General features: G+C 34.6%; 1 protein-coding gene across 3 annotated transcripts in view; it reads right to left on the reverse strand.

The window, feature by feature from the left end:
- The window catches only part of PKN2 (protein kinase N2), a 110,876-nt gene that overhangs the window by 62,588 nt on the left and 24,523 nt on the right, over nt 1-23,765 (reverse strand). The window contains exons 2-3 of one of the 3 annotated variants that reach the window (XM_074376060.1): nt 17,039-17,110; nt 8,292-8,592 (exon numbers count right to left, since the gene is read on the reverse strand). The exons of 1 other annotated variant lie outside the window; for it this stretch is intronic. In XM_074376060.1, coding sequence (XP_074232161.1) covers nt 8,292-8,592; nt 17,039-17,110 — 373 coding nt within the window. The remainder of the gene's footprint in view (nt 1-8,291; nt 8,593-17,038; nt 17,111-23,765) is intronic. One more of the 3 variants, XM_074376062.1, reaches the window with a different exon arrangement.

Here is a 23,765-nt window from a genome sequence, read left to right on the forward strand (position 1 = left end):
TCATCCATAACGGCTGAATTATGTGTTGACTTGCCTTTGGCTTGGGGTGACTGGGGGGAGGGGAAATGGATATTCTTTAAAAATTCCTATTGCTCTCAATATAGGTCTGAGGCAAGAAATCATACATGGCCCCGTAAAATTAAGGTTAAATTGTATTTTAATTGACCTCAGACTGATAATGCTTTCAGATATCTTACAGAAACAAACATAAATCCTCTTTGAAAGAAGGTACTTTAAATCCAGACCTACAATAATTCCCACAGATAAAGTTCCAGGGAAAATGTGCACACAATTAGAAATCACAAAGCACAGGCAGGAAGAAAAATCATCACGAGAGAAATAAACTCCAGGAGCAGCATGGCCAAGATTTCATTTGTTGTCATTATCTCACACAAAACATGAAAACGTATTATTTAATATGTAAAACTAAAAAAAAAGGTATCAAAAGAATGACTAGGACAAGACACTATCAAAAATTACTAAGATTAACAAAACAGAACTTGTAGTATTAAAAAATAAATATACCAGAAGTTAGAAATACAATATATGTGATTGAGAGCAAAGTGGACACACGCAAAGAAAGTACTAGAAAAATGGAGACAGACTTGAAGAAGCTACCATGCGTTTAACCTGAGTTCCACAGTTAGAGTGGAGGGAATACAGGTGGTACAAGATTCAAAGGGATAGGGGCCAAGAACTTCCCATAATCAACGAAATACACAAATCTCAGATTCAGAGATCTACAAATCCCAAGTAGCTTAAATGAAAGAAAATCTAGCCTACTATACTCAAAGAACAAAACACTGCAGATAAGAGTTTCTTAAAAATAGCTGGGGAGAAAAGGCAGAATATCTGCATAGCTCCAGCCACTGTACTGCCGGCTGCCAGCTCAACAGGGGAATCCAGAAGACAGAAAACAGTAGTTTCCAGGTACTGAGAGAAAATAAATTTCAAAGCAGAATGATGTATCAGGGGAAATACGTTTACAAAGTATATACCTTTAGGAAGGAGAAAAACCCAAAATGTCTAGAAGGAAGATCTGAGAAGCACTGAAGAAATGGTGAACAAAGAAAATGATAAACATGGGTAATTATAAACCGACAATGAATATATAAATTAGTAACAATTAGATCTACTTTGTGGAACTGAAGATAAAATGACAGAACTAGAAATACGGACAACAAAGGCACGTAAGTTAAGAGGAGTTAAGCAGACCGAAGTTAAAGCATTCTAGGTTTTGTTACATGGTGTGGGAAGCGGGTGTATGAGTCAGAGTCTAGTTGACAGAAACAGAAAGCACACCAGACATTTTGAACAAAGGGAATTTAACATAGGGACTTGGTTATATCATATGTGTATCCAGATATTATGCTAAGGACTTGAGTAAAACACTGAAAAAATTCCTTTTCTCAAAGAGCTCAGAGTCAGGTTCAATCTGTATGTACCTATAAACAGGTATGTGTTTATACAAATAACAGTATATGTATGTATATATGAACATTTTCAAATACACTGCCAAACTGAAAAAACTGTGTAGTTAGTCTTCCAGATTCTACCAATCTACATACACACACACACACACACACACACACACACACACACACACACGTATAGAGACATTAAAAAAAGATACAGCAAAAATAAATGGTAGGAGGAAAAGTGAGAAAATTAGATTTGGGAGGAACAGTAGCAGAAATTTAAGTAACAGGTCAAGCCAGGTCATATGAAAGGCATCTATGAAATGATACAAATTTGCACTATATTCTGTAGGGAATGGAGAGCCACTGAAAGGTTTACAGCAAGTAACAGGATCAAATCTGAATACTATACAAAAAATACTGCTAACAATGTTTACATCAGATTGGACAAATACTGAGCTTGTAAGCTTTGGCAGGAAGGACAGAGAAGAGAGACAGATCTGAGACCTACGTCATAGGTAGACTCCACAGGGCTGGGTGACTGGACTTACTTTGGACAGTGATAGGAAAAGAAAGGAAGACATCTGAGTAAAAGTCAGGTTTTAGATATGGATTACTTGGGTCATGCCATTAACAGGACAGAAAACAAAGGGAAAGGTTTAGAGGTACTGTTCCCAGAAAGAAGAGTTCAATTTTAAACATGATAAGAGGCAAAGCCAATAGGATATTCAGGTAATTCCCATAAAGTTATAAGGCTATAAATTATCAGATGAAGCCCAGAAAACTCATCTTGGCTTGAAATACCACTCTGGATGTCAGCAGAAAAAATTATATGGTTAAAATCTCCCTAGGGATGAGGTTTTCCAAGGTCAGAATTCAAAAGGTGGATTTGTTAGTAGTTTCCTCAACAATGTGTAGAAAAACAGATACACTGTTTCTGGTGCTTTTAGTATTTTCTCTAAATCTCTAACTGAGCATTTGGCTTCCAAAATGAGCTGAGCTCTAGCACATAGGAACAATCTCAATCCTTACAAGGCTACTGACTCCTTAAGGCTCAGCCTTGCACTGGTTCCTTGATTCTCTCGCAGGTTAGTAATGTAACTGACCTGGAATCTTTACCTCCCAGCCCCAGGAAAGCTTCCTCAGATTATACTTACATCCAAACAGGGGTTTCATGTTCAGAATTAGAAAAGCTTAGTTAGATGCTTCATACTTGACCTTTCCTCAAGCTATTAAAACCTTTGTTCACAAAACACCTTAGGAAAAAACAATATGTATAGTCTGTATCTTGCTTGTTTTACAAACAAGAAGAACGAGGCCTGGAGGGCTTGCAAGTGGCACACAACCTCCTAACTACGTGATGGTCCAGCTGGGGTGAGACCTCAGATCACACAAACTTGGTGTTTATTTTATATCCAGCTGATTCCCAACACGCAATATTCATAAAGTGGTGCTAGTACAGCCAGGAAGTCTGCTTTATAGACAAGGCTATTTATTGCATTAAAAAAATAGGAGGAAACATAACTGAAGTAAACCTAGCCAAAGCAAAACTAATGAAAGCATTAGAAGTACTCAGCTTACTATTTATATCTATCTCCTTTACAAACTTCAATCTCTAAGTCTCTTGCTTGCTGTTCACTGGTCAACATTTTGGTTTTCACTTAGTACTTATAAACTGATATTTAAAAAATAAACTGCTCCAGATTCTTGACATGTGTCACAATTAAATTAACTAGATTCCCCCCCAAATCCACCTTTCTTGTTTAAACAGATATGCTTACCTTATACAGCCATCTGGAACCTGCTCATTCTATAATAAATGCTCACTGATTATTAATGGATGCTTAATCAGTTATTTTGTATACTTAGGATGACCTTTATTCGATGTCATTAACTGAAGAATTTTGCTGAAGTATTTTATAACTCCTGGTTGGGCTTTCTTAGTATTTTATAAAAATAGCATGGATAAGACTGTGGGTTGTAAAATTTTTTGTTTAAGGTGAAATGTGCAATCTAGGCATTAAAAATTTCAGAGCTGCTTATATCTGTTATATTATATCTTAATATCTGAAAACTGCACATTGTGTATCTTCTTCACTCTGTACATAACTCTGTACCTAAGGCATGCACAGTTCTTTCCTAAATTCTCCTTAAGATGGTGCTACTTTATTACGTTTTTCTTTCCTCTTCCTAATTACAATAATATATATTATCAACCACTATACACCTGTTAGACTGGTTAAAAAACACATTGTCAATGTCAAGTGCTGGAGAGGATGGAGAACAACTGGAACTTTCATATATTGCCGGTGAGAATGAAAAATAACATAGCCACTCTGGAAGACATTTTGGCACTTTATAATGTTAAGCATACTCTAACATATAACTTAGCAATCACACTCCTAAGTATTTATGAAAGTGAACTGAAAACATGTTCACACAAAAACCTTTTCAAGGATAGTTACAGCAGCTTTACTGATAATTGTCCCAAACTGGAAAACAATCCTAATGTTCTTGGTGAATGAATGGAGAAGCAAAGTGTGGTACATCTATACAATGGACTACTACTCAGCAATAAAAGAATGAGTGATTGATAAATGCAACAACCTGGATGAATCTCAAAGAGCAATATGGTGGGTGGAAGAAGCCAGTCTCAGTAGGTTATACACTTTATGATTCCATTTACATGATATTCTTGGAAAGCAAACTGTTAAGTGACAGAGAACAGACCAGTGGTTGCCAGAGAATATGAAGTAGGAGAGGGTGTGACTACAAAGGGATAGTGCTCTTCCTGTTCCTGATTGTGCTGGTGTTTAGATCAGCCTATCTGTATCTTAAAATTCATGGACCGATGCACCTCAAAATAATCAATTTTACTATGTATTACCTTAAAAATATATATCATCAAAGAATTCAAGTATTAGGGATCTGTGAATCATATATTCTCATGATTTTAGCAAAAACAATCCCAGGGGTGAATTAATGACCACAGCTGGTTACCTAATGGCAATCCTTTCCTTAGGCATTCACAACTTAATATAAAATATGTTTACTTCAAAATGGGAAATTCAATCAGAAATAAGGAATATACAGAAATTACATAAACAAACCAGGTCACACTTTTATTTTAATATATATAAAATTCAACCATAATTTCTATGTCACATTTAGGTGGACAGGCCAACAAAAAAAGAAATTTAAATTCTCAGTTCTACTCATTCAAGAAAGACTTCATAATCTACATTTTAGTCATTAAAAAAGAAAAATCCCTCAATATAGGCATATTCTCTGGGATTTAGAAGAATTTCCAAGGTTAACTCCAAAAAATTCCAATATTATTACTTCTATACTAAAGCAGTATTTCCTTTCTGAACATTCCAGATATTTAAGAAAACATTCAGTACCTCAAAGGGTAAAAATCAATCTAAGTTTGTGGGGTCTGAGAAAACGGAAATGGGAAGAGGTACAAGCAAAGGAAATAAGATAAAACAGAGGGGCTTACACTAAACAAAGTATTAGCTATACTTAATAAAACGAGAAATAGTCTTGTCCTCTTCTTTCGGGATGATACATAAGAGTCCAAAGATTTAGAAAAGTGGTTGTTTCTTAAGTATTTCTTTCTACAGTCTCAGGTATCAACCAAGGCTTAGATTGCTACTCTACAGAGATCCAATGAGGCATTTGGCCTCATTTTACAATATCTTTATAATCTCTATGTTGGGTAATAATAATACCCCACAAGACTATTTTTGAAGTATATGGAAGGTGAACGGGAAGCTTTGAGTATCATGGGAATGAAGAGAACATTAGAAAATTCACCTTTTACTACTCTTAAGAATAAACACTTAATATTTTACAAGTAACAGTCTGAAATGATCAGATCTTGACATTACAATAAGCAACACTTCAGAGTTTTATAGTTAAAAGCCTTAAAATTCACCTGATGAAAGTCCTTACTTTACAAATTAGAAAGCCAATCAGCAGTAAAGTTAACTATTGCAGAAGTAAGGCAAGAGTGGGCCTCCTGACTGCCGTCACAGAACTCGCCCACAGTGCGGACTTAAGTGATGTCCTCCCTGCCTCGAATCACTCACTCTGCCCGCACACTTCCAAGACAAGAGGCATTGGTCAAATACCACTGCACACATTTATTAACCCACATACTTCAGAGGACTGAAAGCAAAGTACTAGGTCCTTGAATCTTTATGTTACTAGACCTATCCTAAAATAAATTATTTTGTCCATTTTAGTATGCCATGTAAATTTTATAAAATTTTATGGCAATCTGCCCTAAAATTAATGTTGAACTACCTTTAATCCTGTGTTGTTGTCGATTGTAATGTGGTCAAATCAGTAATGAGACAAAATGAAAAAAACAAAACCCCAAAAAACTTATTACCATGTGTATGAATACACCATTTGCAAAGAGAACTATTTTTTAAAATAAATTTAAATTTTAATTAACTTGTCAAGTTCATTTCAAACAAAGTGAAGTATTAATAAGTCATAGTAGAAAGTCATATTTCATATAACACTTGCCCTGCAATTATCTGAAAAGTCAGTATTAAATGAACAGCAAAGAACGTTTCTGGATTTATTTATTCTAAAGCTTTCATTTAAGGTATTGTTCCCCAAGTTACTAAAATTTTAAAGCACCATAATAAATTATACTATGGTATTGATTACAAAAACCAATGTAAGATTTTTACTTGCTGGGATTTAAAAAAAAATAATATTCACAACTAAACACCTACTATGTTCCAGGCTCTGTAAGTCTTGAAAATAGATGAATGAAAACATGCCCCTGCCCTCAAGGATCATACAGTCTACTAAGTGATATAAAAGTATACAGAAATAAATTGTGATACAATGTGACACCACAATGAGTGGACAAAGTAGAACAGAGAAAATAATCAGAGAAAGTCAGGGAAGTTTTCACAGTGATAACCAAATTGGCTTTTGAGGGAGATAAGGAATTTGATAGTAGGACTAAAAGGTCATTTTTTTATATGAAACTCTAGAAAAGAAAAATCTAATCTGAAGTGATAGAAGGCAGACCAGTAGTTACCTAAAGCCAGGGACAGGGACTGGAGATGGACTAGGAAGTACATATACAAGAGAACCATTGAAATGATGGAAACGTTCAGGCTCACTGGCTGTAGTGATGGTTACCTAAGTATAAACATTTGTTAAAACTCATCTAATCATACATTTAAAATATGTGCATTTTATCATATGTAATTCATACAGTTCAGTAGAGTTAATTTTTTAAAGAGGACTGGGGAAACCAAATGGGCTATTTGTGTGGCAAAAACTCATTTAGATTCCAATTACAAGGTGGTTATTGGTATTGTGAGTAGGAAAATGCTTTCTCTAAATAAGAGTTTAAAGCTCCAGCTCAGTTTCCTATTTTAGACCTCTTCTAAAGAAGTAATGGGCAAAAAATGTAGAGCTCGTCAGAGTTCCAACAGAACAGGCTATTTCTAAGTTTACATGACACTGCTAAAAAAAGCATTTCATAATATGAATTTCCACTTATAATTACTGAATGTGCTGGTAAGAAGATACTAGATGAGGAGTTGAAGAGTTATTTAGCTAGATTTGTAATTCTGGGCAAATTAATTCACATTTTGGGGATTATTTCAGCTCTACAATAAGAAGGCTGGTTTCTTTATGATTTTTTTCATTTTTAAGATTCAATTATTCTTACAAGATTGAAATTTCTACACAGAGAGTCTCCAGATGAAACCCCTAAGGTAAGTCCCAGAAGCTGAAAGTGATGCATTAAAACAAGTTCTATCAAGTACGTTGAGCATCAGGAGTATTTTATGCGACTTTTAAAATTGTCAATTTGTGGTTCTTAGTTAAATTTATATAGTTTCTTAAGTGTAATTTTACTTACATTTGTTTTTTATTAGCTAATCACACAGGTTTTTTAAAATTTTATAGCGCTAGATACATTATTCCACACACACTACTCCTTTTCTTCACAAATGAAGAAATTAAGGGTGATAGAGACTAAATGCCTAGCCCAATACGATCATTTCTGCACAGACAAAACTCAGATCAAATGTGTCTCGTGTGATTTTTTAAGGACAGTTTTAGAAATAAAGCACATATGAACGGACACTGACATAAATATGGAATTTTTTTCTGGAAGGATATACAACAAAAAAGCATTGCTTCCTTTAGGAAGAGGACCTGGAGCGGATAGAGGTCATTTTTCTATATTTACCTTCTGTACCACTGAAAAATTTTCAGCATGAACATCTGTTAACTCTGCTGTTTAAAAATTATGCTCTTAGGCTGGATTATGGGTTGTATTTTCTTTTCTTTTTCTATACTGAAGAAAAAAGGTAATGTTTGGCTTTTAAAATTTTCTTCTTTTTTAAATAAAATGCCTAGTGGTTTAGCTGTTAATTCAGTTGCTTAGAGCACAAAGAACAAAGATTACAGGTTTGATTAACTACATTTTCAAGGAGTAACATCCCTTGGTCACAGAATGCATTTTTAACTTTAAAGTCATCTGGCAAACTCGTGCTGCTGATCACGAGGGTGAATCAGGTAAGAGCGTGTGGTTGACTCAATACAAAACCTTAACACTGGAAAATGACTTTAAGTAATGTCTTAGTGACAAACAGTTCGAGAATAGACAGCAGTTAGTCATCTCTAAGTAAATGTTTTAATTTTCATATCTATCAACTCACTGCACTCCTGAACAGAATATAAACAAGACCTTAACTGTAGGAGAAAATACAGTCCCTGTACTTTCAGAAAAGCTAAAAACTATACATGTCATAAATCTTACTATTTTTAAAATAATACATTTCTTATTAGTATACTATATAAACATTAAATAAAATACGTATATACCTGTAACATCTTCTGGATCTGATACAACAATATGTGCATTTAGTTCCTGTAGTTTGTGATGTAATTCTTCTAATTTTTTATTTGATTTTTTCAAAATGTTGTCCACGTAAGCCAAACTTTTTTTATCTGTCGTGACTTTCCTCAGATTTTCAGCTCCTTCTTTGATTTTCAGTTCTTTTCTTATTTCTCTCTTAATTCGATCCTTGATATCATCCAATTTCTGTTGCACCATTGTATCTGAAAAGTCTAATTTTTGAACAGCACTCACATTCTCAGAAAATAGAGGACTTCGGGAATCTCCCTACAGAAAAAAATAAACATACAAATGTGGGAGTTTAGGAAAGTTAGCTGCTCAGTAAAATACGCGTTATAATAATAAAACTGTACGTAAAGCAATTCTTTAAAAACTCTGCCCACTCACTAAAAATCATTACCTGACAAATTTATATTAAAATAAACACAATACATCTACACACAAAGACACTGTTGGTTTGTATAAATAGACAATGGATTTTTGATATTCTGTGAACCTAATTTAGATCCCAATACCCACACTGTGAATCTCAGGCAAGTTATCTGACCTTTCAAATACTCCATCTCATCATTTGTAAAATCTAAATAATAATATCAGGCACTTTTCAGAGATAATGTGGTAATTCAAAATATTGTATGCAAAGCTCCAAATACAATACTTGGCCCACAACGTCACTTAACAAGTGAAAATTATTATTAAATTCCACAGGTGAGATAAAATTCTATTTTTTCTTGTATAAGAAACCTCTTAAAAATAAATATTGGCAAAAAAAAAAAAACAAACTGTATCTTAGGACCACTTTTTAGTGAGGAATTAGGGCTCGGGAAGACTATTTTCAGAATTCTATTCATGTATTTCATGGCAAACTATCCCAACTGCTAATTTGGTTGACTCACTACATAAAAATCATTAGTAAAAAAATGTCTAAATTATGTCCTATTGATAGAACCTAAGACAATATTCATCTTAAAATGAAAATCAAATTAGGTAAGCACATCTAACGTACATTTAAAATAAGCAACGTTATGTTCTAACTATTCGTATATCTTTCACTGTTTTAAACTCCATTACTATAATACTATGAGTTTTTAAAATTTTAATTTCTGAAACACAAGAAACTAGAGTGAACTTTTACCTTGGGAAGAGGAACCGATTTTGTAAAGGACATAGAAAAGAGAAATTTATATTCCACCATGCACCCTTTATGCACCTTTTGAATCACAGATCTAATTAACTAAAAAGATTTCCTTTAATTTCTTTGTGAATTCATCATACCCATGTAAGTAAGTTCTGTTTAAATTCTTGGTGCAAACACTCTATACATCTAATTCTTAACCTCTGAAAACATGGATTTTGCAAAGCAGTGAGTTAATAGATGGAAAGACAGGGAATCTAGTCTTGGCTTTAGTACCAGTTTATCCTGTGCCAGCAGGCATACTATGCAAAAAATGAAGTAGCTGATGTATAAATTTGTCCTTAATCTTCTTAGGGCCAGGAACCCCTTTGAAACTCTGACAAAACCAAACCAAACCAAATCAGTAGAACAAAGAAAATTTCATGTTTGTATATACCATTTCCAGGTACCATGGACCTTAACTAAGAACTCCAGAAATAGGTGATCTACACCTATTGGCCTTAAATTCTCACCCATGCAGATATAGAATGATCTCCTACCTGGGCCAAAATAATGTCTAAGCTTTTCACTATTTACAAGTCCTATCATCCATCTATTCAGTTTCCAAAGTTTAGAAATCCACCTTTGGCTGGTTATCAAAAACACTAGCACATATGACTATTGTCAAAAAATAGACAAATTTCTGTTGTCTAGCTTCAGATAAACTGAACTGAGGCAAACAATGCTTAAATGAAAAAAGTTTAAGCTAACCTCACTAGTCTAGATACTTTCATTTCTATCTTTATAGACTTAGAAAACATCAGATGAATCACTTTCACCAATTGGTACTTTAATATTTATGTACTAAGCCAGAACTTAATGTCTCCAATTTTTTCCTTATGCCTCACAGGCCAAAAGAAATACCTAACAATTCCATTTACTAAGTAGTAAGGTCCAAATAACTTAGTAAATACTTATCACAACTCAGCAGCTGTCTGAAATAATTCAAATTGAAATAAAAATTACATTTTTATTTCATTCTTTAATAACCATAGTTACTCTTGTTAATGGGATGTGTCTACCTATTGGGTACTTCACAGTTTCTCAAACTTTGAGATCAGATTGGATATTCATTCCCTTCTGCGTTCATTTCCTGTTCTGCCAGTGCAACAGAGATGTGGAATAACCTAATATTGCAACTTTATTGATTCTAGTTAGTTCACATGGTATCCAACAAATGGTGTCATTGTGTTTCCCTGAAATTTTAAAATGTAATGCAGCATCCTGAGAGTGGGCTGAGGCACCCCAGAGAGTCTTGCTGCAGAGTTTGAGAATTGTGGTACTAATATTTAAAGAATGTTAAAACTAACAAACAAAAACCCCCCGAAACTGTTACCCCTGGCTACTTCAACTCCCCCTTCTTTTCAATTTGCTCCCTGAATTCCAATCACATCAAATTACAGAAATTTACTGCCAGAGACAGTCTCTCTTGACTCAGCTACAATGCATGCTGCATCTTTGGGATGCACCACCTTTCCTTCTTTCTTCAATCATCTCTTCCTAGTCCCTTCTTTGCTTAGTTAACTTTTACTTTGTTTCAAAGTGTACTGCAATTTTTTCCCCCCGGAGAAAGAATTTCCTGCCTCTGCCCTCTCTCAGAATTTAGATTAAATGCCTCTCCCCTGTGTGCTCTGATAGTGTGGATCTTATTTAAACAATTATGCCTTTTCTTATCTGACAACTCCAAAGACTATGAGCAATTTGAGGGCAGGGCTTATGCCTGGCAGAATAGTTCTGTTTTGTTTTCTTAATGATTTGTCAATTACATTATTTAATATTCTTCATTTAGAATTCAGGGAAAGCTATCACTGCTGAGAAAGTCATGTTTTCCTCTTTCTGATAAAGGAAACTCACACTCCAGGAAGCTCAAAGGGGAAAATGATATTAAATCATAGCAACTATATTAGCTAGAATTAGATATTAGATATAAACCATATGTGGTTAGCATGCTTGCTTCCTGGTTCTAAAAGGCCTGAATTTTTAGTAACCACATTTTTACTACCATCTTTTGTTGTGGCATGGCTCAAATACCTTCTGAAAAGGAGCAGGAGATACATACAACATTATCAATCATTTAAGATAAACAAATGCCCTCTGAGAGCAGAACGGAAAGGTTACAGTACTTTCTATTACTTCTTTCCCCAAAATTTTACTTTTAGTTGCAATAAACTGTGACAGTTACTGGAAAATATAATTCTCTTGCATTTGGAACAAATGAAATAAACTTTTTTTTTTTTTCTGGGGGTGGTTAGTCTTTTTAAAATTTTAATTAATTAATTAATTTATTTTCTTTCTTTCTTTCTTTCAGTGGAGGTACTGAGGATTGAACCCAGGACCTTGTGCGCTCTAAGCATGTGCTGTCTCACTGAGCTATTACCCAGGGAACAACTGAAATGATATTCCATCTATTAAATTGTGTCTCTACTCTAAAAAAATAATAAAAACAATTATATCATAAATGCCAGGAATCAACAGTAGGCAATGTAATAATGTTCTTGACACAGGTAAAAGAAATTAGCCTCAGGAACATAAACAGCTATTTAACCAGTGAAAATCTTCAGTGATAGTCTTTTCCTCAGTAGTTTCCATTACAGGAAGTAACATATTAATTTATGTTTACAAACTTCATAATTTCACCCACCATTCAACTTCTTGTACTCTATAATAAAGTTCACACCTTCCCCAAAAGTAAACAGTAGATACCTTTTCTCATCTTTTCAAAACGAAGCGAAGTTAGATCCAACCGCTAAGCACAAGCTCCCTTTTAAATTCATTAATGTGCTCAGAAAGGAAATAAAAATATAAAACGAAAAAAAAAAAGTAATCTAAACCCAAAACTGAACTCCTAGTATTATTCATGACCCTCCACCAATTATCTGTAAATAAAAGGAACCTCATAATTCTCATACCTTTTATTACTGAAATCAGCAAGCTTAGGCACTTGATTTTAGTCGTTACTCTAACAGTTTTTTGTTATGTTCTCTTTCTTTCTTATGCCCTGTTCCTTTCACTATCAATCTAAATCCACCATCATAAAATACTCGTTCAAAAACTATTTCAAGTCTTTCATGATTAATCCTACCTATTTTATAGCGGTGTACTTTAAATTTTATATCATCCATAGCCTTAATGCAGTCATTTAAATCAGACGGGTCAAATCCAAACACAAGGAAATCATTAGTGAAACTAATATTCTCAGGATTTATAGCAGTACAATCAAAACGATTTTTAGGTAAGCAGATTTAAAGTGGCTAAATAAATAAAAGAAGGAATAGACTTCAATAAGTAAGAAACAAACAGTAAAAAATTAGATGAAGTTCAAAGTTTAATTTCAAAATAAATTAAAAACTCAGTGGATAGGTTAAATAGCAGATTAGACCAAGAAAATGAATTAGTACACTGGCAGACAGATAACTCAGAATTCATCAGGCAGAGATATGAGAAATTAAAAGGCAGTAAGATAAAATGAGGAGACCCAAGATCTACCTCGTAGGAGCTCCAGAATAAGAGAATAAAGACAATAGGGGAGAAGCAATACATGAAGAGATAAATGGGTGAGAATATTCCAGAACTGAAGAATGATATAAAGTCTTAGTCTTGTGACTTGAAAGTCACACCAAGTTGCAAAAAGATAGATGAAAATAACAACAACAACAGAAGTAGATAGAAAAGGCATCTTATCTACAAATGAACGGTAATCAGATCAACAGAAGGCTATTCTTTAGTAACAAAAAAGGCCTCAAACTTCCACAGGATTTTCAGCCTTTATTTTAAGGTCCTCATATATTGCTAAGACTTTCTCTAAAATTAAAAAACAAACAAACAAACAAAAACTGCTACAAAATATTAACATTCCTGGGAAAATTACAGATGAAACCCAGTGTCCATGTTATACATACATCGGTCCCCTGTTCACTAAGCACATATGTGTTAATTTCTATTAAAAAATTGTGCTATGGTAGGAACGGGTGTACCACTTTTACCTACTAAATGGACAAAGATTTTTCTAATCATAATGTTGGCAACAATCCAGCTGTAAGCTATTAAGACTTTATAAAATTTGGAAATACCTTATGAGAAACTTTAAAATAGTGATTCCTTTTGACTCAGTAATTCTAATTCTAGAAATATAAACCAAGAAAATGATTAGAAATTATCACTATATAGAATCATAAATTCAATAATTTTAAAGTAATCAATAACATGTGCTCGGCAGAGAGGAGACTCCCTTACAAAGCTTGCAAGTAGCAGGGATTTACACCAATGTATAGAAAAGACAAAGTTCGGGATGCTAAATATCATAACAAAATAATTTCAATCTTTCAGTCTAAAGAATAAGGATAGGCTTCTTTTATTTATGCCTTTTATTATTTCGCAGCAATGTGTCCAGCTCGACATAGTTGCTACTATGGACACACAGTTTTATTTCAAATTATGTTTAAAATAAGAATGTAAAAAAGACTGGATGGGAAGAGATTAAAATATTGACAATAATTATCTCTGGGTAAAAAGAAATGAAGAGGGATTTTCATTTTGTTCTTCAAAGTTTTCCTTCTCAATTTTTTAAAGCAACGAATATATGCTGCCTGTCTAATAAAGAGGAAAATACATTTTTTATAAAGACATCAAAAGGAACTTTCACTTTATTTCAATCTTGGCAAATGTAAAAGCTCATAAGGATTATCTTATACTCTACATTGTATCTGCTATTTACTGAACTAGGTTGTATCGAGTCTATTCAATTCTATTGCAAGGGATGAGACTATACACATTCCACTCTAATTAGACCACATTATGTCCCAGTCAAGTGTTTTTAAATACACAAGTATGTTAATATGTTTTTGATAATTACAACTGTCTTTAATTTTATATAATAATGAAATTCTGATCTGCAGATTAAAACATAAATTGACATTTTAAACTTACTACTTTTCAACAAACTCACAGTGCAGTTTGAGAAAAAACCACTAAAATAAGAACAGGATCAGATTCCAAGAACAAAATGAAGAAAAACTTGGTCACTTATAACCAAGTACTTCATTTAGGGAGAGATAGGAAAGGATGTTTACTTCTCACTGGCCAAGTTCCCAGAGAAGAAGTGAAAAAGCTGTTAAACTTTCTCTGTATTATAGAAATACAAAACAGTCTGACCTGATAGATGCCAAGAAGTGTTAGAGCCCATAAAAACTCACTGGATGTGATTCACGTATCGCTTATCTAGAAGGAGTTTCTGAGATTACCTAGTCTAATTCCCTTGATTTTAGTTTTGAGGAAAGCAGGTTCAAAGCAGCTGTGCAACGTGCCTCAGGCCACAAAGAAGTCAGTGACCCCGTCTCCTGACTCTCAGCTTGGGGCTCTTTTACTCACACTGCCTTTTTAGAGGAGTGTCCATTCCCCTTTATTTGAACTGCATCTTTACCGAGTTGATTTGCATTAATTAATGGGTATTCTGTGCCATACTTCAGGGATACTGGGAGGACATATTTCCTCTTATTCTCTAATATCTCCCTAATCCAACCTTCTGGGGTCTCAGGGGAGAATGCTCTCATCAGAAAGCAAGAAACCAGTTCTAACATCAGCTCTTGTCACTCGCTATGCCCCTCAAGCATGTTATCCCATCTATGTACCTGTTGGCCAATCTGCAAAATTATGTTTGGCTTTCCCATCTTTTAATTTTTAAAAAAACTTCATTTATTCAAAACATTCAGTGAATGCTATGCAATGGAAGTGGCACAATCTTGCTTTCTTTCAGGTATGTGATGTACTAAGGAAGATACACATGAAATCCAAACAAAGCCTGAAGCAGCAGCAAAGCTTTACACATATGTAGGCTATTCTGTGTGTGTGTGTGTGTGTGTGTGTCTTTTAACAGAAGGCTCATTAGAATGAAGTATGATGGAAAGAAGTAAGTATTTGGAGTCAGTCAGATTGGCCATGTTAAGCCTTCCATTGCTTTTTCTACAAGATGGAACTATTACAACTACCTTGACTATATCACTTCCAAGTCTAATACTGGCTGTGCCTGGGACTAAGAAGCATGCATTCATAGCAAGAGTAGAGTTCTGGCACATAGCACTGAAAGGCAGTGCTGGGTGCCTTCGTTGTATCCATCCTCTTATTTTCCTTATTAAGAAAATTCCCATTTTGTTAGATGCAACAAAGTGCACAGATAAAATTCTCACTTTCCCAGACTCTCTTGCAGCTAGAAGTAGTTATGTGACATCCTTGTCAGAGAAGCCCAGGATTTTGGGAAAAGCTTCCACTTCTCCTTTTCCTTCTGTCTAGAATGCAGACCCAAAGCCTGAAGGTGCAGGAGCCATCCCGAGACAGTAACAGACAAATAGGAAAAAGACAAGGCTGACAAAGCAGAGAGAGCCCAGGACCCGGATGGCTTTACTAAACTGCTATACAGGTCTCAGAATGCCAACTTTGGACTGGTTTTATATGAAATACAAATTCCTATTTGACTAAGGATTACACAGAGCCTTGTAAGCCAATATAAAGACTGGCTTTTATTCTGAGTGAAATGACGTAGGGCTTAGACAGAGAAGTGATACTGTATGACCTCCTGTGTTAAGAGTAGATTTGAGGGGAGCAGGGAAAGGCAGGGAAACATTATGGAGCCATGGTAGATTCTTATTAAATGGCCTCAGATGAATCCTGCCTCCCTGCATTCACATCATCATGTTGCCTCCTTCCACACTGACTCAAAGCTAGCCTTTTGACTTATTCTAAAACTGTAATGGAAGGGACACACTGATGATGGGCAGGGAGTTCCAAGCAGAGGCCTCCAGAGGACTCAGGGCTTGTTTTTGTTCGTGAAAACCCAACTACTATTTAAAGTCCAGACTGCTCTGCTGGAGACAGAGAGGCCCCTGGAGGACGAGAGACACCACATGGAGAGAGGCCATGTGGAAGAGAACCAAAGCACCCAGCTGTCCCAGCCATGCCAGCTCAGGCACCAGACGTGTGTGTGTGGGGGCCACGGTGGGCGCTCCGGGCCAGCTCGCTGCCAGATGAATGCAGCTGTATAAGTGAGCATGGGCAAGAAAAGCAGAAGAAACACCTTTTCTACCCACGGAAACTTGGGATGAGTTTGTCACACTATACTAGACATATGACATAGAGGCTACTGCCGCAATGCAGGCGAGATAATGACAGTTTAAGCAGTTTCTTCAATTATGATTATTAATTATTTTTTGTTAACTGTCAATAGATAAAAAGTATAACAACTTAATCTGAGGATGTTAATAACTGTAGCATTATATTCAAAAAGAAAAAACAGTTTTCTTTTTCTTTACCACTTTACAATCCTTCCATTCCAACACTTTGAGAAGATGTAGAGACAACAATCCTCTTAAAAAAACAAAAAGGAAGTCACTACTTTTTTTTTTGAAAAGTCACTACTTTTAAAAATAGACTTGCTTAAAAAAAAAAAAATCTGTCTTGCGTGTCCACCATTCCTGTGACAAAAACAAGCATAAATGTAGGACAGGGTGTCCAATCCTCAGATTTAGTTATTGGTTTAGGAGTAGTCACCTGATTGAAGTAGGCCCGTTCAGATGCCCTTTTCAGGGATTGACAGGGAAATCCTTCTCCTGAGAACACCAGCTGCAATGACAATAAAAATCTGAAGCTACTGATGAAAGGAGTGCTCTTCTTACCATAGATAGTCAGAAAACAAAGCTAACCCAGAAAGAAGCAACGATGAGAATTAAAGGGAAAAAGATCACTGAGGATACAGGCTGAGCATCCAGATCCTTAAGTCACCTGATGAGGTGGCTGAGTGGCTAAGGCGACGGGATGTTAAACCCTTAAATCTCTAAGCACGCTTAAAGCAAGCATAGGCTCCCACTCCCCTAAGCTGTTTAGTCACAATGCAACTAACTCTTTGCTTGAGGTAGTTTGACTTAAGTTTTCTCCCACCACAAATAAGAGTCCCAGATAATACTGATAGGTCTAGCTTCCTATTTTGAAACATGAAATTTTCTCTAATTCAGTAATGTTAACTGCAATTCCAGATCTATATACGAGAGTTTTTCCCAGTATCAAGACCACTGTACCCTGTAAGTGTGTGTGTTCTCTGCCACTCCAAATAATCTTGTTTTATACCACAAACCTGAACTTAGGGTCAGATTCCCACCCTTGTTCCAAAGGATGCTACTAGTAATCCTTGGTCTTACTTTTGTGTACTCTTCTCCCTTGAGCTCCCGGGAAATGTTTCTTTTCTTATTCAAACCATGTGATTCCAGTGAGGTCTTCAATACTCTTACATGATCCTACAGATCTGTGGCCACAGTTGAATGATTTAAGGATGAACATCTGACTAAGCTAAACCAGAATGTCCCACATCCTAGCCAAACACGACTGATCAACTCATCCCACGGGTATTTACTGAATACCTGCTACCTGTGCTAGATGCTGTACTAGACACTGGATATGCAGTGCTTAAAAAAAGACATCTGTATCTACATTGAGCTAAACATGAGTCCATAATGATGCAGAAAAAGCATTTCACTAAGCTCAACAGGCACTCATGATAAAAAAAACTCTCAGTAAACTAGTGGAGAACTTCCTCAACTTGATAAAGAGCATCTACAAAAAACTTACGACTGACAGCAATGTATAATGGTGAAAACTAAATACTCTCCCCTAAGATCTGGATCAGGACAAGGATGTCTATTCTCAGCACTCTTATTATTTTTTATTAAAATATAGTTGATTTACAATGCTGTGTTAGTTTCTGGTGTACCGCATAATGATTCAGTTTATATATGTACATATATATATACACCACATACACTTTTTCATATTCTTTTTCATTATAGGTTATTAAAAGGTAATGAATGTAGTTCCTTGTGCAGCAGGACCTTGTTGTTTACCTATTTTATATACAGTAGTTTGTATCTGTTAATTCCAAACTATTACTTTATCCCTGGTCCCACCCTTTCCCTTTGGTAACCTTAAGTTTGTTTTCTATATCTGTGAATCAGCAGCACTCTCATTCTACACAGAACTGGGCATTTTAACTACTTCAGTAAGACAACAGAAGGCATATGGGTTGGAAAAGATTTAATAAAACTGTCCCTATTAGAAAATAACATAGTCATCTACACAGAAATCCCAAGAAATTTATGGGAAACTTCTAGAATAAAAGAGTTTAGTAATGTCACAGGATACAAGAACACTCAAAAATCAACCATACTTCTATGTACTGATGATGACCACGTGGACACCAAAGTTAAAAACAGAACACCATCTACAGTCTTTACTTAGATGCTCCTGTGAGATGACCTGTAGCACCGTGCATGCTCCCAATCATATTCCTTATAACAAATTTCTTTGTCTTTCTCCCTTGACAATAAGACAAGTCCAGAGGCAGTATTTGCCTTGTTCATTACTTTATCCCCAGCACAATGTCTGGCACATCACACCTAGATAATAAATATTTTAAAGGAATTAAAAAAAAAGAGAGAATATGCTTCAAGTTTTATAAGCAAAATAGCAATTCTCCATATCCAAACCCCAAACTCTACCCCCTCCTCAAAAAAGCTCTAGTTACAGAAAAAGTTTCAGGCAAAAATAAAAAGGCATTGAAACACACAGCTAGAATCAGAAATCAAGACAATCCTCACATTTATAATATGGGAAGGGCTTTCAGACACAAGTCTTTGTTCTTTTCAATTAAGTCACATGTATATTCAAGCACACACACACAAAATTATACAGTGAGTAAAATCTGAATTTTATTACTGTCCTTTTTGTGACTACTTAGATTAATCAATATTCTAAACAAGAGGTTTCATTATCAAGTGACAGATACTAGAGTTACCAGTAATTCTAATAGTGTCTAATCACCATTCCATTCATCAGTTTTACCAATTCCCCAGCAGTGGTTCTTAAAACTTTGTGTATATGGAGTTGGTGTGAAGCAGGGTGCAGAGGGGAGGAGATACAGATTACAGATCTACCCTGGGATCCAGATGAAAGCAATGGACTCTCAGAAAGTTCCATGTATGCAACACACACACACACACACACACACACACACACACACACACACAGTGGCAGGTTTCAGGGGGCTCATAGGTCCCTAAGTCCATCCAAGCAGCCCAAGTTCAGAACTCATGTAGGTCTAGCCTTTTGTCAACCAATTACCTCCTAGCTATTAGCTATTTCTGAGGAGTCTAACATGCAAAACAGACTTTTAAGGAAAGTATACCATATTCACAAAAAGGCATATAATAAGACCATGATTAATTAACTTTACAGAACACCTCCTTTATACAAAATCAAGTATGTTAAAATTTTATGTACCTTCAAAAATTATATTAAGCAGAGCTCCAGACGATCAGAGGAACAAATCCTTCCCAGTGCCTACATTCTATTTGTTCTCACACCTCTATGTACCTTTTGGTATGCCTACAATATTTTATTAAAAAATGAGAAAGGAATGACACAGAAAGAAAAGGAGAGAGCTGTGTCATAGCACAGATACTGGACTTCATTACTGAGGAAGTAGTCTTGGAAGGCTGTAGAATTCTGGGAAGGACTTCTAATGTAGGATAGTCTTCTGTCTGGAATTTTGACACTACAGGTGAAGGTAATGGCTTCTCAACCTCTTAAAATTGTTCTACTCAGAGTATATTTTCTTAAAAACATGGTAAGAATTTTTAAGTTGAAATGCCATGTTACTGGGTATATTTCAATACATAAGAATTATTAAGCATATAAATATATATATATAAGCATTTAAATTTATATCCAACATAATACATGAGCTTCTTTTGTAATTCCTAAAAATGAAATTTCCTAGTTATTAATTACATTTTTAGTAGTATCTTTATTCATTTTTTTCTCCTCTTCTAAAGCTGGTGTCCACAAATATTAATGTATCAGAATAAAACAATTAAAATGGTACAAATGTACTAAGAGTCAAGCTGATGTCTTAAATGGATTCTGAATTACAGCCTTAATTTGAAAATATTTTATATTTTATGGTATATTATTCTAATAATTATTTTAAATAATTTATAACCCTGGTTATTACCCATCTGATGGAATCATACACATTACATTTTTAACAATTCAGAATATGGAATGATTAGTTCTTTTGGCACATTTTCATAGTAGTATATAATAATCATAATTGTAAGCACATTACTCCTACAACAGTCATACTCTATGAGGTGCTACAAAAAACATATATAGGAAGAAGTGGGCGTAGCCAACAATACAGTCTGTTCTGTTATAAACCATAACTCGAGTCTTGGCATGCAGGTACTCTTATGTGTGTTCTGTCCTATAACTCAGCATACAAATTTGCTTTTCAAAAATTGTTTCATTCAGTAACAATTTATTAAATATTTACTCTAAGTTCTATTCTAGACACTGATGATACAAAAATGATCAAGCTACTCTTCCATAAATTGGCTCAGATTTAAGTTCACAGAAGCATATCTACTTTAACAGAACTTATTCTAAAACTATAGTCATATATTACCTTAAAAAGCATGATTTTAAGCCCCCAAAATGCATATGTGAAACAGAAATAATTTTTTAAACCAATAATGTGTCACAAAAGTTTACTTAGCAGTAGGATTATGAAGGCTTAGGAAAAAGTAGTACATTAAAAATAATATCTCCACATTGTCTCCATTTCTCTTACCAGGTCTACACAAACATAAATATACCAAGTACAGTAATTTTATAAACCAACCAAATCAGAAATATATTTATATTAGGACTGCAGAGAGCAATGAAAGAGAAATCACATAAAATACAGTTCCTTACTATATCTTGGTTACCATTCCTCAGACCTCACTTTACTCCTATAGGTTTGAAACTTGTGGAGGTTTCATCTCTCTACTTAACTAAGTAATATAAATGATCACATTTCTATCTACAATTGTAGCATCTTATAAGGATTCAAGAAGTATATACATTTTATTAAAATGCATTATATAGCCAAAGAAATAATTTAAACATCTATGATTTAATCACTTCATTAATATGGAAATCATTTCCCCAGCCCAATCATATCTCATAATTAATATTGCTAAAGTTACTATTGGTAAAAATGACATCTCAGTAAAAAATGTAGTTGCTCTAAGACCTATGGCAAATTCTTAAACTGTTTCAATTTTTTTTTCTAAAATAGTGATTAGTTCTCATTTTAACTCAAACCTTACATTATGCCCATTTTAAATCCTTTAATGGTGAACTGGGATTGTATACTTTCTTTTCTTCCCCCTTCATTATCTCAGTTTAGCAGCTCTCAAAGTGTGGTCCATCACCCCTGGAAGTCCAATATCCCTGTATAATCACTTATGTCTGTCTTTCCTTCCACAATTTAAGTTCCCTGAGAGAAGGAAGTATATTTGATCATTATTGAATATTTTGACCCTTATTGTATGACCAGGTCCCAGAATAATGCTTTGAACATAGAAGGTGCTCAGTAAATATTTGTTGAATGAATGGAGAAATGGCTGCTCACAGTTGATATACTGAGTGAGAAGTAATACCTGAGAGAAAAAGAAGAAAAAAAAGAATCATCATAACCACTAAAGTCACTGAGTACAGGAATAAGGAGTACTACCTATTTAAAGAAAGAGTCAAATTTCTAAGTATATTTCGTAAATAAGGCAGCAAAATGTGGCATACATTGCATAAATGTAACTTCTAGAAATAATGTTAAAAATCAGTTTTATATGCTTAAAGAATTAAGACTGCTTTATTTGAAAAATACACTTCATTCTCCATTAATGAGTCATTATAGTATGACTAAATATTTCATAAAACAAAATCACATTTTAATCACAATTCAGAATTGGTAATTGTGAAGTATGACTTGATACTGTATCCCAACACGTTAGATCACATTCTCCAAAGCGAAGAACCAACTTTTCCACTGGCATAAGGAGAACTCCACAGGAAGATAAATACTCACAGTAACACTTTGAGCTATCTTATTCTTTGCTATCAAATAGAACAGAGTTTATAAAATGACACATTCCACTGTGGGTGGAGTTAGATAACAAAAACCTACAGAGAACCAGTCAATAACCGTAACTAGTTTCCTTTTTTCTGTTCACATTAACACAAGAACTACAGGTTAGACAGGCTGAACCTCAAAAACCAGTTAGAGGATAACAGGCAGGCTACTACTGCAGATCTACAGAATGTCGTTACGGCATTACGTATCAATAATAATAATAATAATAATAATAATATCCTCCCCACTCCAGGTTGTCAATCAGCATTAGTGTTAGTCATCCTACCACATGTAACCAAATGGCAATTGTTTTGTTCCCATATACTATCCAATAAGCTGGCTTTCCTTCAAATACACAAAACAAGTAAAAATGCAGCAGAAGAAAAATATAAGAACAATCATTAAGACAAGTACCACAGTAATTCAAATATAAATTACACATGGATTACTTTTGCCATTATCAAGAGCACTATGAGATAAATAAATGGGAAATGTTAGAGTGGCTTTTCCTAAATATTTTGGTTAGAAAAATACGACCAGGTAATTAATAGAAAAAGAATTCAGAATGGACAATAAGCAAATGAAAACCCTTTGCTATAATTAGGAGATGCAATTAAAATAACGAGATATTTTTCATGCCAAAAATAAATTACTTTCTTCCCAGGCATTTACACAAGAATAAAAAAAGCACAAAGCCACTAAAAAAATTTGCTCATGAATGTTCATAGTAGCTTTATTTGTAATAGTCAAGACTTGGCAACAATCCAAATATTCAAGAACAGACAGTTGGAGAAACAAATTGTGGTATACCCAGACGATAGAATATTACTGAACAATAAAAAGGGATAAACGATTGCTACATACAACGGCATGGTGGAATCTCACAAATTACTATGTGGGGTCAAAGAAGCTATAAAAAAAAACAGTACTCACTGTAGGATACTTTCATGTAAAACTCTAGAAAATGCAAATGAATCTACAGTGATAGAAAGCAGTTGTCTGGGCCTGGGAATGGGGAAAGGGATGTAATGACAAGAGGATGAGATTACAAAGGGAAACAAAGACACTTTTGGGGCAACAGACATGTTCATTATGTTGACTGCAGTAATGTTTTCATGGGTTTAAAAGTGTGCCAAAACTTATCAAATTGTATATTTTAAAAACGTGCAGTTTACTGTATGTCTATTAGATCTCAATAATGAAAGATGTTTTTTGTTTTTAAAGAGAATGTCTTCTTATTCCCTTACTGTAGACATGGTTATATTGTTTTTT

The sequence above is a fragment of the Camelus bactrianus genome, chromosome 13 (genome assembly GCF_048773025.1).
Source record: "Camelus bactrianus isolate YW-2024 breed Bactrian camel chromosome 13, ASM4877302v1, whole genome shotgun sequence".
Taxonomy (NCBI): Eukaryota; Metazoa; Chordata; class Mammalia; order Artiodactyla; family Camelidae; genus Camelus; species Camelus bactrianus.